Below are 11,857 nucleotides of genomic sequence, written 5' to 3' on the forward strand. Positions count from 1 at the left end.
ATTATAGGGTATTTCCACTTCAAAACACATTCATGTGTGCGAGGGACATATGGATCATCCCAACCCTGACAAAACCATCAATATTAACAATGGACGACAAGATAAACCAAAACAACCCTATACACACATTTTGGGGTTTCACTGCATTTATCAATTGTAATGGCAAAATGGCATAACATGCTAAACCCCGTTCAACCCAACATCAGTAATGTACCAGCAGCCAAGTTAAAAAAACCACATTAAATCTTCGAATAGGGGTTTTCCACGATAACCTGCCGGAGAAATCTTCGTTCCGTGAATGACCTTAATCAACCAACAACTACGCCAACGAGAGACCGCCCAAGCAATGAATCCAACGGTAACCACCACTTTCCGCGGAACCCGCCGCCTCCAACAACCCAAACCACTCTCCGCAACTCCGCTATCCGCTTCCACTGTGACCCACAACACCAACCTTTATGAAACGATAGCTTTTTTGGGAAGACAAAGCCTTGCGATTGAAATGCCTTTCTGCGTCTCTGCTCGAAGAAGAAAGTTGAGGAGAAGAAGAAAGTTGACGGGAAGAAGAAAGTTGAGGGGAAGAAACAGGGAAAATAGAATGTCCAATGTGTTTTTTTAAAAAGTTTGTCCAATCAAAGCGCGTGCACTTCACGCTAACTTTCCCAAACTACTGCCTCCATTTCCCGTCTGCTTTAAAAATATTAAAATATTAACTGCCACGTAGACGGATAACTTTGGAGGTAAAAAAACGGGACATTGTATCATTATCCTTATCGAAAAGAAAATCCTGTTACCACTATTTAGTATTTAGATTCTCTAACTTATTGAAAGTCTATATTTCTGAACATGTCCCTGGAATCAGAGACATCTGGCTCAGGCAGAGATTGGTTCTTCCCGTCGCCATCCTTCTTGCGCTCCTCTTCTTCACAGTACGGCCATCGGTTCTATTCAAACTCAAAGCCTTGCACCCCTCCTACCCTCACTGGCATCCGTCATCGCCGTAGAGTTAAATTCCCCCGGACTTCCACTCTCACGAACGACAAACCTCAGGTTTCCAACACTGAAAATGCTAAGTCATCTGCCAAGAATAACTTTATATTCCTTTCGCAATCTCGCTTCCAGTTTGCTCTCGTGGTAGGTACTAGATTGTTCTTGTCGCTCTGTCTCTCTGTCTCTCTCCTCTCACCGTTTCTTGTTTTATGTCCGTGTGGGTGCAGACGTTGACTATTGTTTTCTTTTTGCTGCTGCTGCTACTGCTCCGTAATGCGCATCTAGAAAGCCAACTCACTAAGTTGCAGGCAAGGCAACTTCTATTTATACGCTCTCTCTTTCATCTCAAATCAGATTAGTTCTATTCTGCTCTTCAATATCTCCACACCACCTCTAATGCAACCTTCATCCTTAACAACTGAACCAAACTAAACTTTTCTTTGTAGGGTGATATTCTCGGCCTTAATCTCAGATTACACGCGTGCCACCGATTGGACCCCTTGAACGTGACAAGTTCCACATCTGAAGACGCGAATCCTGGGTTAAGCGAAAATTTCAAAAGAAATCTAGCTCTCTTTTTCTCCTTCACACTTCTTTTTATCCCTCTCATCATTTTCAAGTACATAGACTATGTGTCGAAATCAATATTTTCTGACAATATACCCGAAAGAGTTTCTGTAAACAAGCAAATAGCATATCGAGTTGATGTCTTTTTATCGGTTTACCCGTATGCCAAACCCCTCGTGTTGTTGGTGGCAACGCTGTTGCTAATTTTACTTGGAGGGTTGGCCCTTTTTGGGGTAACTACCGAGGATTTAGCACATTGCCTCTGGTTATCTTGGACCTACGTTGCTGATTCTGGCAATCATGCCAGCTCCCAAGGTATTGGTCCAAGGTTAGTTGCGATTTCCATTAGCTTTGGGGGGATGCTTATATTTGCAATGATGCTTGGACTTGTGTCCGACGCAATATCTGAGAAATTTGACTCGCTGAGGAAAGGAAAAAGCGAGGTGGTTGAGCAAAATCATACTTTAATTCTTGGTTGGAGTGATAAATTGGTAAGATTCTGGTGTTACCATCTGTTATTGGTTTGTCTTGTCTTGTAACCATCCTTATAAAATTCTCAACGAACTAATGAATAATTCATTATAAACAATTCAAACATATATCAATTTATTGTTGTTTGGCCAAGTGATTTACCTGTTTGGTTGACTTGTTTTCAAATACTCACGTGTCTTGACCTCAAATAATGTGATTGGATGTGCAGGGTTCATTACTAAATCAGCTCGCCATAGCCAATGAGAGCCTGGGTGGAGGAACTGTTGTAGTGATGGCTGAGCGAGACAAGGAAGAAATGGAGCTTGACATTGCAAAAATGGAGTTTGGTTTCAAAGGAACATCTGTCATATGCAGAAGTGGCAGCCCTCTGATTCTGGCTGATCTGAAAAAGGTGTAGGATCTACTTTATCCTTTTGGAATTGTGATTTTCTTTTATGTCTGGTATAATAATAATAATGAATTCTAATGTTAACATATATTTTAAAGGATTTTCAAGAGCACTGACGGTGGCATATTCTGTATTTCAGTCATTCCTGTTCTGTTCTTCCATTAATTACCAGGACTAGGAATGCTTGTCTTTGTTTAAGGGAGGCAGTCTTCAAGGAATGTTCGTCTTTCTAGTTTTATTTGTTTTCGTAAAATTTCAATATAGCCCTGAGCCATGATGAATAGAAAACCGAGGAGAATGAAAATTGTAACATGATTGATGTGTTTATCAGTTTGGTTAGTTTGCTTTTAGGGATCAGATGGACTGAACTGATTAAGTTGGTCGCTTTAATTGGTTCAATAATAGTTACCAAAACTTGCTATCAGTGTTTAGCGAAATCTGTTTCTGCTGCTGTAAGAACTCATGCAGATTGCAATTTGGAAGATGCCAGTTCTTAGCAAGCAGTGTTCTCTTATTAGGAAACTATGTCAGATCAGAAGAAATAAGAATAATCAAAAGGGCCAAATGGGTAGGCCTCTGTTTGGCCTTGTTAGTAAAAAATTTAGAGAAGTTGTTATAGTTAGTTATTAGCTTTTCAACTACAATAGCAGAGGTACGACATAGATAGAGGAAGCAAATATAAGTAAATTCTAAGTTTGTCGATTAGTTCTAGGTGGGAGAGACCTGAGTAGGAGGAGCGTATTTAATAAAATTTCTCCTTTTCTTTCCATTAATTTCTACACTTTTACCATTAATTATTATGCTGCACAACCTGTTGATAACTTCTTATACAAAATACTACTTACTGCCACTAGCCTTTTTGTTTTAATCTTGTGGTATTTTTCTTCACTTGATACAGTATATTATTGCATAAATGTTCATTTTTTTGTGGAAGATGTTGGCCCTGTTTTAATTTGTATATTTGCTTGCTAAAACCATGTCATATGCAGGTTTCTGTTTCAAAAGCACGTGCTATAATAGTCCTCGCTGAAGATGGGAATGCTGATCAGGTCTGATTGAGTAATGATTTGCTCCAAGTTTAATAAGGGTGGGTGACCATTAACTTACATTTTCTTGGTACAGAGTGATGCCCGTGCATTGAGAACGGTCTTAAGTCTGACTGGAGTAAAAGAAGGATTACGAGGGCACATCGTGGTTGAATTGAGTGATCTAGACAATGAGGTCCTTGTTAAACTTGTGGGTGGTGATCTTGTTGAAACTGTTGTAGCTCATGATGTCATTGGTCGCTTGATGATTCAATGTGCTCGGCAGCCTGGACTCGCACAGGTCATCATCTACTACCATTTCATGGTGTTTTCAAGTTGCATAATTCACAATCTTAATCCAGTGCAAGAAAAACCTCAATTATTGGTTTCGAGTTACTTAATTCTTAACAAGAATAACTACATGATTGTTTGTTTGTTTGTTTGTATGGTGTATTACTAGTATTTTTTGGGTGATCTTCCTTCCTATCTTTCCATTTTTTGTAAGATAGGATTTGCCTTATTGCCTCCGTTTGGTGTTTTGTCTGTGCTACCTTTTTTTCTTTCAGATTTGTAGAGTGACTGGGGAGTTTTATTGTGTTGGCCTTGTTCTGCTTTATTTTCTTTTTGCAATTGCAATGCAGTTGAAGATGAGATATTGATACCCTCATCCTTTTGTTAAGATTTTTCTAAAAAAAATGATGAGCTATCTTTGGCAGATTTGGGAAGACATACTAGGATTTGAAAATTGTGAATTCTACATCAAAAGATGGCCACAGTTGGAAGGCATGCAATTCGAGGATGTATTAATCAGCTTTCCTGCTGCAATTCCTTGTGGAATCAAAGTTGCATCATATGGTGGTAAAATTATTTTGAATCCAGATGACTCCTATGTTCTACAAGAAGGTGATGAGATTCTGGTTATTGCAGAGGATGATGATACCTATGCCCCGGCATCTTTGCCTACGGTGCTTTGTCTCACATAATTTGATGTTTCTCAGTTCTCTCTTTCTCTATTGATGTTTTTTCCGTGGTTTGGTCATGACAAATACATGGTCAAATGATAAAAAGTGAAGTTTATTTGAGCTAGTTGGCATGTTAGAAGCTGTAATGAATCTTATGAAAAATCACAGAATCTGAAGAGAGAATAGAATGATTTTCTTTGATAATTTCAAACTGATATTACACCGGTATTTATAGCATGGTACAGCTACATAAAGGAAATAAATCACCTGTAATAATTAGAAATATATTCTAATAATTAAAACGAGTTTCCCTGATGATAATCTCCTTTGATTCTACCCTGATGGTACACTACGATATTTTCAATTAATTTACAATATCTACATTTACAGCTCAAGACCCCCATTGAGCTAAAGAATACACGCCTTTCATTCCTAGGATGGTAATTAGATCATGGAAATCACTCTATGATTGATAAAGAGAGTGTGGTCTTTGTGGCTTTGTTTGGTCCTAAACTCCACTATGACTTTTGCAAACCTCATATAAATAACTTTCCAGGGTCTGCACACTTTGTTATTTATTTGTCTATTCAAAACCTTGTGGAATACTCAGATTTTTTCATCTAGGCTGCCATAGAGATATGCATTCTTAACATTGAAGAGGTTTTCAACTAAAATGTAGCCAAATATAACAAAATTCTTGCAGTGTTCATTTTGCTAGTGGAGGAGAATATTTCTTAATAATCAATCCCATAACCTTTGGTGTAACCTTTTGTTAGCCTGCTTTTTTTGTTCCTAAACTCCTTCTTGACCTTTTCAAGCCTGCCATAAAGAGCTTTCCAAAGCCTGCCAACTTTGTTATTTATTTGTCTGTTCAAAAACCTTGTGGAAAACTTGGATTTTTCTCATCTAGGCTACCATGGAGATGTGCATTGTTAACATTGAAGATGTTTCCCACTAAAATGTAGCCAAGCATAACAAAATTCTTAGTGTTCATTTTGCTGCCAGAGGAGAATGTTTCTTAATAATCAATCTCATAACATTGGGTGTAACCTTTTGTTAGGATGCGGTCCTAAACTCCTTCATGACCTTTTCAAACCTGCCATAAAGAGCTTTCTCTAAGCCTGGACACTTTGTTATTTATTTACATCTCTTCAAAATCCTTGTGGAAAACTCAGATTTTCAATCTTGGCTGCCATAAAGATATGCATTCTTAACATTATTATTGAAGAGGTTTACAACAAAAATGTAGCCAAGTATGACAAGTTTTAACAGTGTCCATTTTGTTAGCAGAGGTGAATGTTTCTTAACAATCAATCCCTTGACCTTGGGTGTAACCTTTTGGCGACAAACCTTGCTTTGTATCTTTCAAGGGATCCATTTGCCTTGTACTTAAAATCCATTTGCAATGAGCAATGTTCTTCTCTTTTGGGTTTGTCAACAATTTCCCACGTATTACTCTTTTCCAAGGCATTCATCCCCTCTCTCATTTTATCCCTTCATTCCCTTTTTGACAAGGCCTTAGAAGTAGTTTTAGGGACAACTAAATTCAGACTCACGACGAGCCTGTTTTTGTGAGTATTTTTTGGAAAGAGTTCTTGAGGGATTGCAGGTGAACTATTTTGGGGAAGAGGTATTATATAAATTTGAATAGGAAAAAAATGCTTATTGGTTGGTTAGTTAGATTTTATTGTGGTTGGCTAGTTGTCTAGAAATAAAGCACGATTGATGTATTTTAGAGAGACTGAAATGATAATCAATAGAGCGCAGTGCACAATTTCTTATATCTATACTTCTGTTCTTCCTTCATATATATCCACTATCTTCTGTTATTCTTTTCACTTCCCCACTTTCTTTCTTTATCATTTTCATACAATGACCCAGGCATTAGTAAGTGTACTTGCGAAGATAGAAGAATAGAAATATGTAAAGATATTGATACAGTTGTAACAAACTCAGAACAGTTAGGGTAGTTACAACTAACTAGGATATACAATTGTAACTAATAGCAACCAGAGTAGTTATAACTAATTGCTCTGTAACTAGTTGAACAAATAGGAGGTTGATTAGAGATGGAAGGAGTTAGTGTATTCTGGAAGAGTTTCAAGGCAAGTGCATCATCTTCTCTTGGGTCATACTGATATGGAGAAAGGATCCTATAATAAAATAATTGTGTTCTTTCTGTAATTTTGTTTGGAATCCCTAAATCTTTTCCCAATTAGCAGTTGATTCTATGACTCTCTTCCCACCTAAATGGTATATAATTCTCCTTTGCCCTTGAGGTGTGTGTGCACAGTTTTGGGACCAGGTGAGATAGTTTTTTCCATTGAGCCTATAAAAGGCCTAAATACCTTTGAATCTGACCAATCTTCTGCACATAGCTGGAATCCTCTATTGAATTTCAATTGTTTGATATGCATGTCTGCAATCCAGATCCTGATATGACGTAGGTTCTGAACAGTTGCAGAATAAAGAGTGAAAGAAATGTTGGTTCAACCACTCAATAAATGTGTTGCAGCAGCAATGAAGACTGTCCAGGGAAAGAGAAACACCAATGAAGGCTTTCTTGAGAAGTTGCAACAATGATGGACATGAAACAAGGAAGGAGAGGCTAGAGCTCAAGCAAAAACGTAGAGCTCTGATGCAATGAGAAAAATTACAATTCAAAGAGAGAAAAATAGAATGATTCTCAATGATAATTTCAAAATGAGATTACACATTTTTTTATATAATGGTTCAAGGCTAGATAGAAGGAAGCAAATCACCCCTAATAATCAGAAGTAATCTCATAATAGTCAGAAATAACTTCCTAGACAGTCTCCTAAATAGAATCCGTAAGTTCCAAGGATTTCAAACTTGATACACTAAAATAGTTTACATTTAATTTACAATCTACATTTACAGCTCAAAAGAATTCTACTAAATTTTGTTCAACGGATAACATTCTGTTGTGGGCTTTAAACTTATTTATCAAGTGCTAACAGTGATCTTTGTTACACATTGAGAATAGTAAAGCCAAGGAAGTCAAGACCATTTTTTGAAGAGAGATTGACTGATATGGTTTCTTGCCCCTTTGATTTCAGGTTTGGAGGGGAAGCTTGCCCAAGGACTTTGTTTATCCAAAATCTCCAGAGAGAATTCTTTTCTGTGGTTGGAGGCGTGATATGGAGGATATGATCATGGTAATAGTATAAGAAATTTGTTGCTATGGTCCCGTTTTTTCTTTACTTCAGTTACCATAGTGTATGAAATAGAGAAATAGAGGGATAAGATGTTGAACCCATGTGTTTGAATGACACCACGGAACAAGGGAATGATAATTTATTATAATAAATACACATAATTAGAGGAAATTTTGTTTCCTCTAAACTCGGTACACTTTTCCTATGGTGAAAATAGTGAAAAACTAGGCATAAGATTAATTCCCCTGTGTAGAACATAACATACACATAACATACACATAGGTAATGTATTTGTAATAAAGAATCATACAGGAAAATATGGATTAAGCCCAAATATACATAATATTGTAACTAACACTATCTAATGATATTTTAACAATATCTAACAACTATAAACCATAAATACAACATATTCAATTCTGATTAACGTCTTCTAAGGCAATATATAAAACCTTTAATTTTAAGAGCCAGATAAAAAGTTACGCTTGATATGATATATCAAGCAATTTCTTGAGGGAGTGACGGAATTCCTGTGTCCCTGCAACTGTTTATTCGTGGTGGGTATCAATACTTTTTTGGGCCTGTTCAAGTTCTCTCTATTTGTTTAGGTTTTGGATGCATCTTTAGCACATGGATCAGAACTCTGGATGTTCAATGATGTTCCAGAAAAAGAAAGAGAAAAAAAGCTAACTGATGGTGGCCTTGACATAAATCGACTAGAAAATATATCTCTGGTTAATCGTGATGGGAATGCTGTTATACGTCGCCACTTGGAAAGCCTTCCTTTGGAATCATTTGATTCAGTAAGTGATATTTATTAGTTTGTCTTTTACAAGTGTCTTTGCTACATTATCTCCATTCTTGATGGATCACACTTACAAGGTCTGCCATATTTGATGCTGGTCAGGATCTTACTGGATTTTTCTTTCTATAGCTGCGCAATTACATAGAGGAGTTGGAAGCAAGTTGGGGAGTTAAAGTTAAACTGTATAATATGGGTGTTGAAATGTTGGTGCCAACATTACACATTTACTGTACAGTAATAAATATAGATTGATTGAATTGAATATAAGTATAGATTTGTTTGTATGAAATCCTTAAAATGAAGGGATTGGGATTAAGAGTTTATTTGCTAGATATGCTCCTGATTTATAACCTTTACTTTTGGAGATTTATTTCCATTATTTCAGGATATTACTTTCCTTTTATTAGGATTTCGTTTTTCTTTAAATACTCTTGTATTTTTTTTTATATCAAGAAAAGTAATTCCATAATTACTGCTTAATGCCTATACAATTTTTCACTCCAGGGAATAATTTAAAATTTGCCTACAAAACTTAGAATGTATTCAATTCAATTGATTGTTGTTGAAATTCTGGCCTTTACAGATATTGATTTTGGCTGATGAATCAGTAGAGGATTCAGCAATTCAAGCTGACTCTAGATCTCTTGCCACTCTACTTTTAATTCGGGACATACAAGTGAGTTTCTATCGCAACAGAATTTAAGCTTTGATATGATATATCTTCGTAAGAGCACTATATAAGGATGAAGAACCATAAATTCATTGGGTTAAAGTTTTGGGTTGAAGTGATGTCAATCTCTTATGTAGTTGGGCTCATGTTTCATTGATGTTGTACTGTATCTCCCTAAGTGAACCTTTCCCTTCATAGCCTGTGACACCTTTTTTCTTTAATGAAAGTAGGCATGCAAAAACATCACTATGTTGATTTAAATCTCAACTAGGTTGACATAGTAACTGTTAAAGATATGATCTGATTACATTAAATAAGAAAATATGATATGATTTTTTTTATAAAACATATGTTAAGCATCATATGAATGTTGACATCAAGTTGACACTCTTGAGTTTATTTATTATTTGCCATCACATAAATCATATTATTAAAAAAGAAAAGAAAAAGGACAAAGACATGGGGAGACCAAACCAAACCCACGCTCAAAAGAAACAAAGCAAACTATCCACAAAAAACCATACAACCCGAAACATAGGGAGTTGATACCTATTTTGAAAAAAATCAAGACTAAGAAAAGTAGGAAGGGAACTAAACCACTTGAACTCAAGCCTCTAATCAATCCCTAGACTAGAGAGGTTGATCGTATGTTGAGGTATATAAGTTTGATGCTCTCTTTTCTAGCTTGCTAAATTGAACATGAACAATGTTTTTAATGCTTTGAGTTGGTTCAGAATTTTTAGTAGTGTTTTTTTACTAGGCAATGTAATCTCTCACTGTTTTCTTGTTCTTGAGTTGCTTTATATAGGCTTTGTAGAAAGTAACCATTGTGAAACCTTTTTCAGCCGTTGAGTAGCATTTGCTCTTTTTGTATGTCTTCCTCTTGTCGGGAGTTTGATATTGATGATGCATTTATTGCACTCCATGCAACAATGGATGTTTTTTTCTTGTTCTTGGACAACATGCATTTTCTTGATTTGTCTAAATTGCAGTGTTGTACAAAGTATTTCTTTTGTTGAGTTGACAATGCCTGGTTAAGGGATTTGTCGAAGAAATGCAACTCTTAACTCTTTGTCCAAGAAATCTTCTTACGTGTCTTGTTCTTTAGCTAATAGATCTCTTTGGCAGACGGTAGTAAAGGTACCTTACAACATAAAATACACATGTATGTGTTTTCATTTAGTATGAAGTTAGTTTAGATCTATATTCTTATCGTTTGAGCACATCTCTCTGTCATGATAGACATAAAATAAGACTCTAGAGGGTTGTATTGTTTGTCCGATGAAACACATGTTTTACATGCTCTTTTATTGAGTTAAACTATCATCTTTTAGATGAAGCATAATCATGTTTTTATATTCAATTATTTTAACAATTAATTAAAATCACATGGTCTTGAACTTTTTCTCTAAAATTTTATTTGTATTCAGGTATCAATTTTAACCCTGCAATATGTTATCTGTGGTTACGTTAATTTTTGTGAGGGTGACAGAACACCAATTGCATCGTCTATGCGGTATTGTTTGTAAACACGATTGGATGATCTTCATGACTTCCACTCATGAATATTAGGATCAATTACTGGATGAACTTTAAATTGTTTTTTTCATTGTTGTAATCCTTATTAACTGATCCTATTTCCCTTTGAAGCTTACATATTTGACTTGTGTTTTGGGAGTTTCAATAATCTTGTCTTTTCTTGCTATATTATTTCTGAAGCTTTTGATGTTTTATTTCAGGCTAGGCGTCTTCCTTATGTAGCTATGGCCAGTCAAGCCCATGGAGGAAGTTTCTCTAAAGGCTCATGGATTGGGGAAATGAAGCAGGCTTCTGATAAAACTGTTATAATAAGTGAAATTTTGGATCCTAGGACAAAAAATCTTCTATCTATGTCAAGGATTAGTGATTATGTTTTATCAAATGAACTTGTCAGCATGGCTTTGGCCATGGTTGCAGAAGATCGGCAGATAAATGATGTATTGGAGGAGCTGTTTGCGGAGGAGGTACACATTTTATAAAAGTTAAGGGACAGATTATATTACATGTTTTGCGTACATTATTTCAAAAGTACTGAAAGGTCTGCCAAGTTTGGTTTTTGGTTAGATTATGTAGTTCCTATGTTATAGCAAATTGATAAATTCACATCCCTTGCAGTTAACCTGAATTAAAACATTTAATTTTATTTCATGTTTCATAATTTAATGAGTTTTCTTTTCTGGAATTCTATTAGGGAAATGAGATGCATATAAGGCCAGCAGATCTATACCTTTGTGAAGGTGAAGAATTGAGTTTCTATGAGATAATGTTACGAGCTCGACAGAGAAGAGAGATTGTGATTGGCTACCGTTTAGCAAATGCAGAGAGGGCAATCATTAATCCCCCAGCAAAAACTGACAGACGGAAGTGGTCATTGAAGGATGTTTTTGTGGTGATTACAGAAAAGGAATGAGGCATTTGTGGAAAGGGAAAATTTGTAAGCATTAGTTAATCTAGTCCTGACTTTAGAAAATCACCTCTTTAATTTCCTACTTTGTAAGTTCACTTGGTCCTTCTCTGTGAAAACTAGAGTCAAAGGAAGTGAAGAAAGTTAAAAATTCATCACTTTTTGGAAAATTAGAGACTAAAATTGGGATTTTAAAATGTAGGAATTCAAGTGAGTTTCATCTCCTTTCTAAAATTGAATGGATGGAGGCTTTTAATTCCTTCACCACCACAATTCCTCTCGTACTTAAATTTCACATGACCATGTCGGAATTTTCGTATTTTCCGTTCTTTCGGT

At 35.9% G+C, this 11,857-nt stretch overlaps 1 protein-coding gene across 2 annotated transcripts; it reads left to right on the forward strand.

The window, feature by feature from the left end:
• Positions 1–820: 820 nt before the first annotated feature.
• On the forward strand, positions 821–11,794 carry LOC114164731 (ion channel CASTOR). Of its 2 annotated transcripts, none has more exons than XM_028049482.1 (12): positions 821–1,134; positions 1,218–1,298; positions 1,437–2,048; positions 2,258–2,440; positions 3,427–3,486; positions 3,560–3,763; positions 4,179–4,427; positions 7,505–7,603; positions 8,212–8,406; positions 8,992–9,084; positions 10,818–11,081; positions 11,309–11,794. In XM_028049482.1, the coding sequence occupies exons 1-12, from the start codon at positions 847–849 to the stop codon at positions 11,525–11,527; spliced, it is 2,547 nt and encodes an 848-aa protein (XP_027905283.1). In that variant the 5' UTR covers positions 821–846; the 3' UTR covers positions 11,528–11,794. The 2 variants fall into 2 exon arrangements, with proteins under 2 accessions (XP_027905283.1, XP_027905284.1); XM_028049483.1 differs by having other exon boundaries at positions 821–1,050.
• Positions 11,795–11,857: the final 63 nt, after the last annotated feature.

Source organism: Vigna unguiculata, chromosome 9, assembly GCF_004118075.2.
Source record: "Vigna unguiculata cultivar IT97K-499-35 chromosome 9, ASM411807v1, whole genome shotgun sequence".
Taxonomy (NCBI): Eukaryota; Viridiplantae; Streptophyta; class Magnoliopsida; order Fabales; family Fabaceae; genus Vigna; species Vigna unguiculata.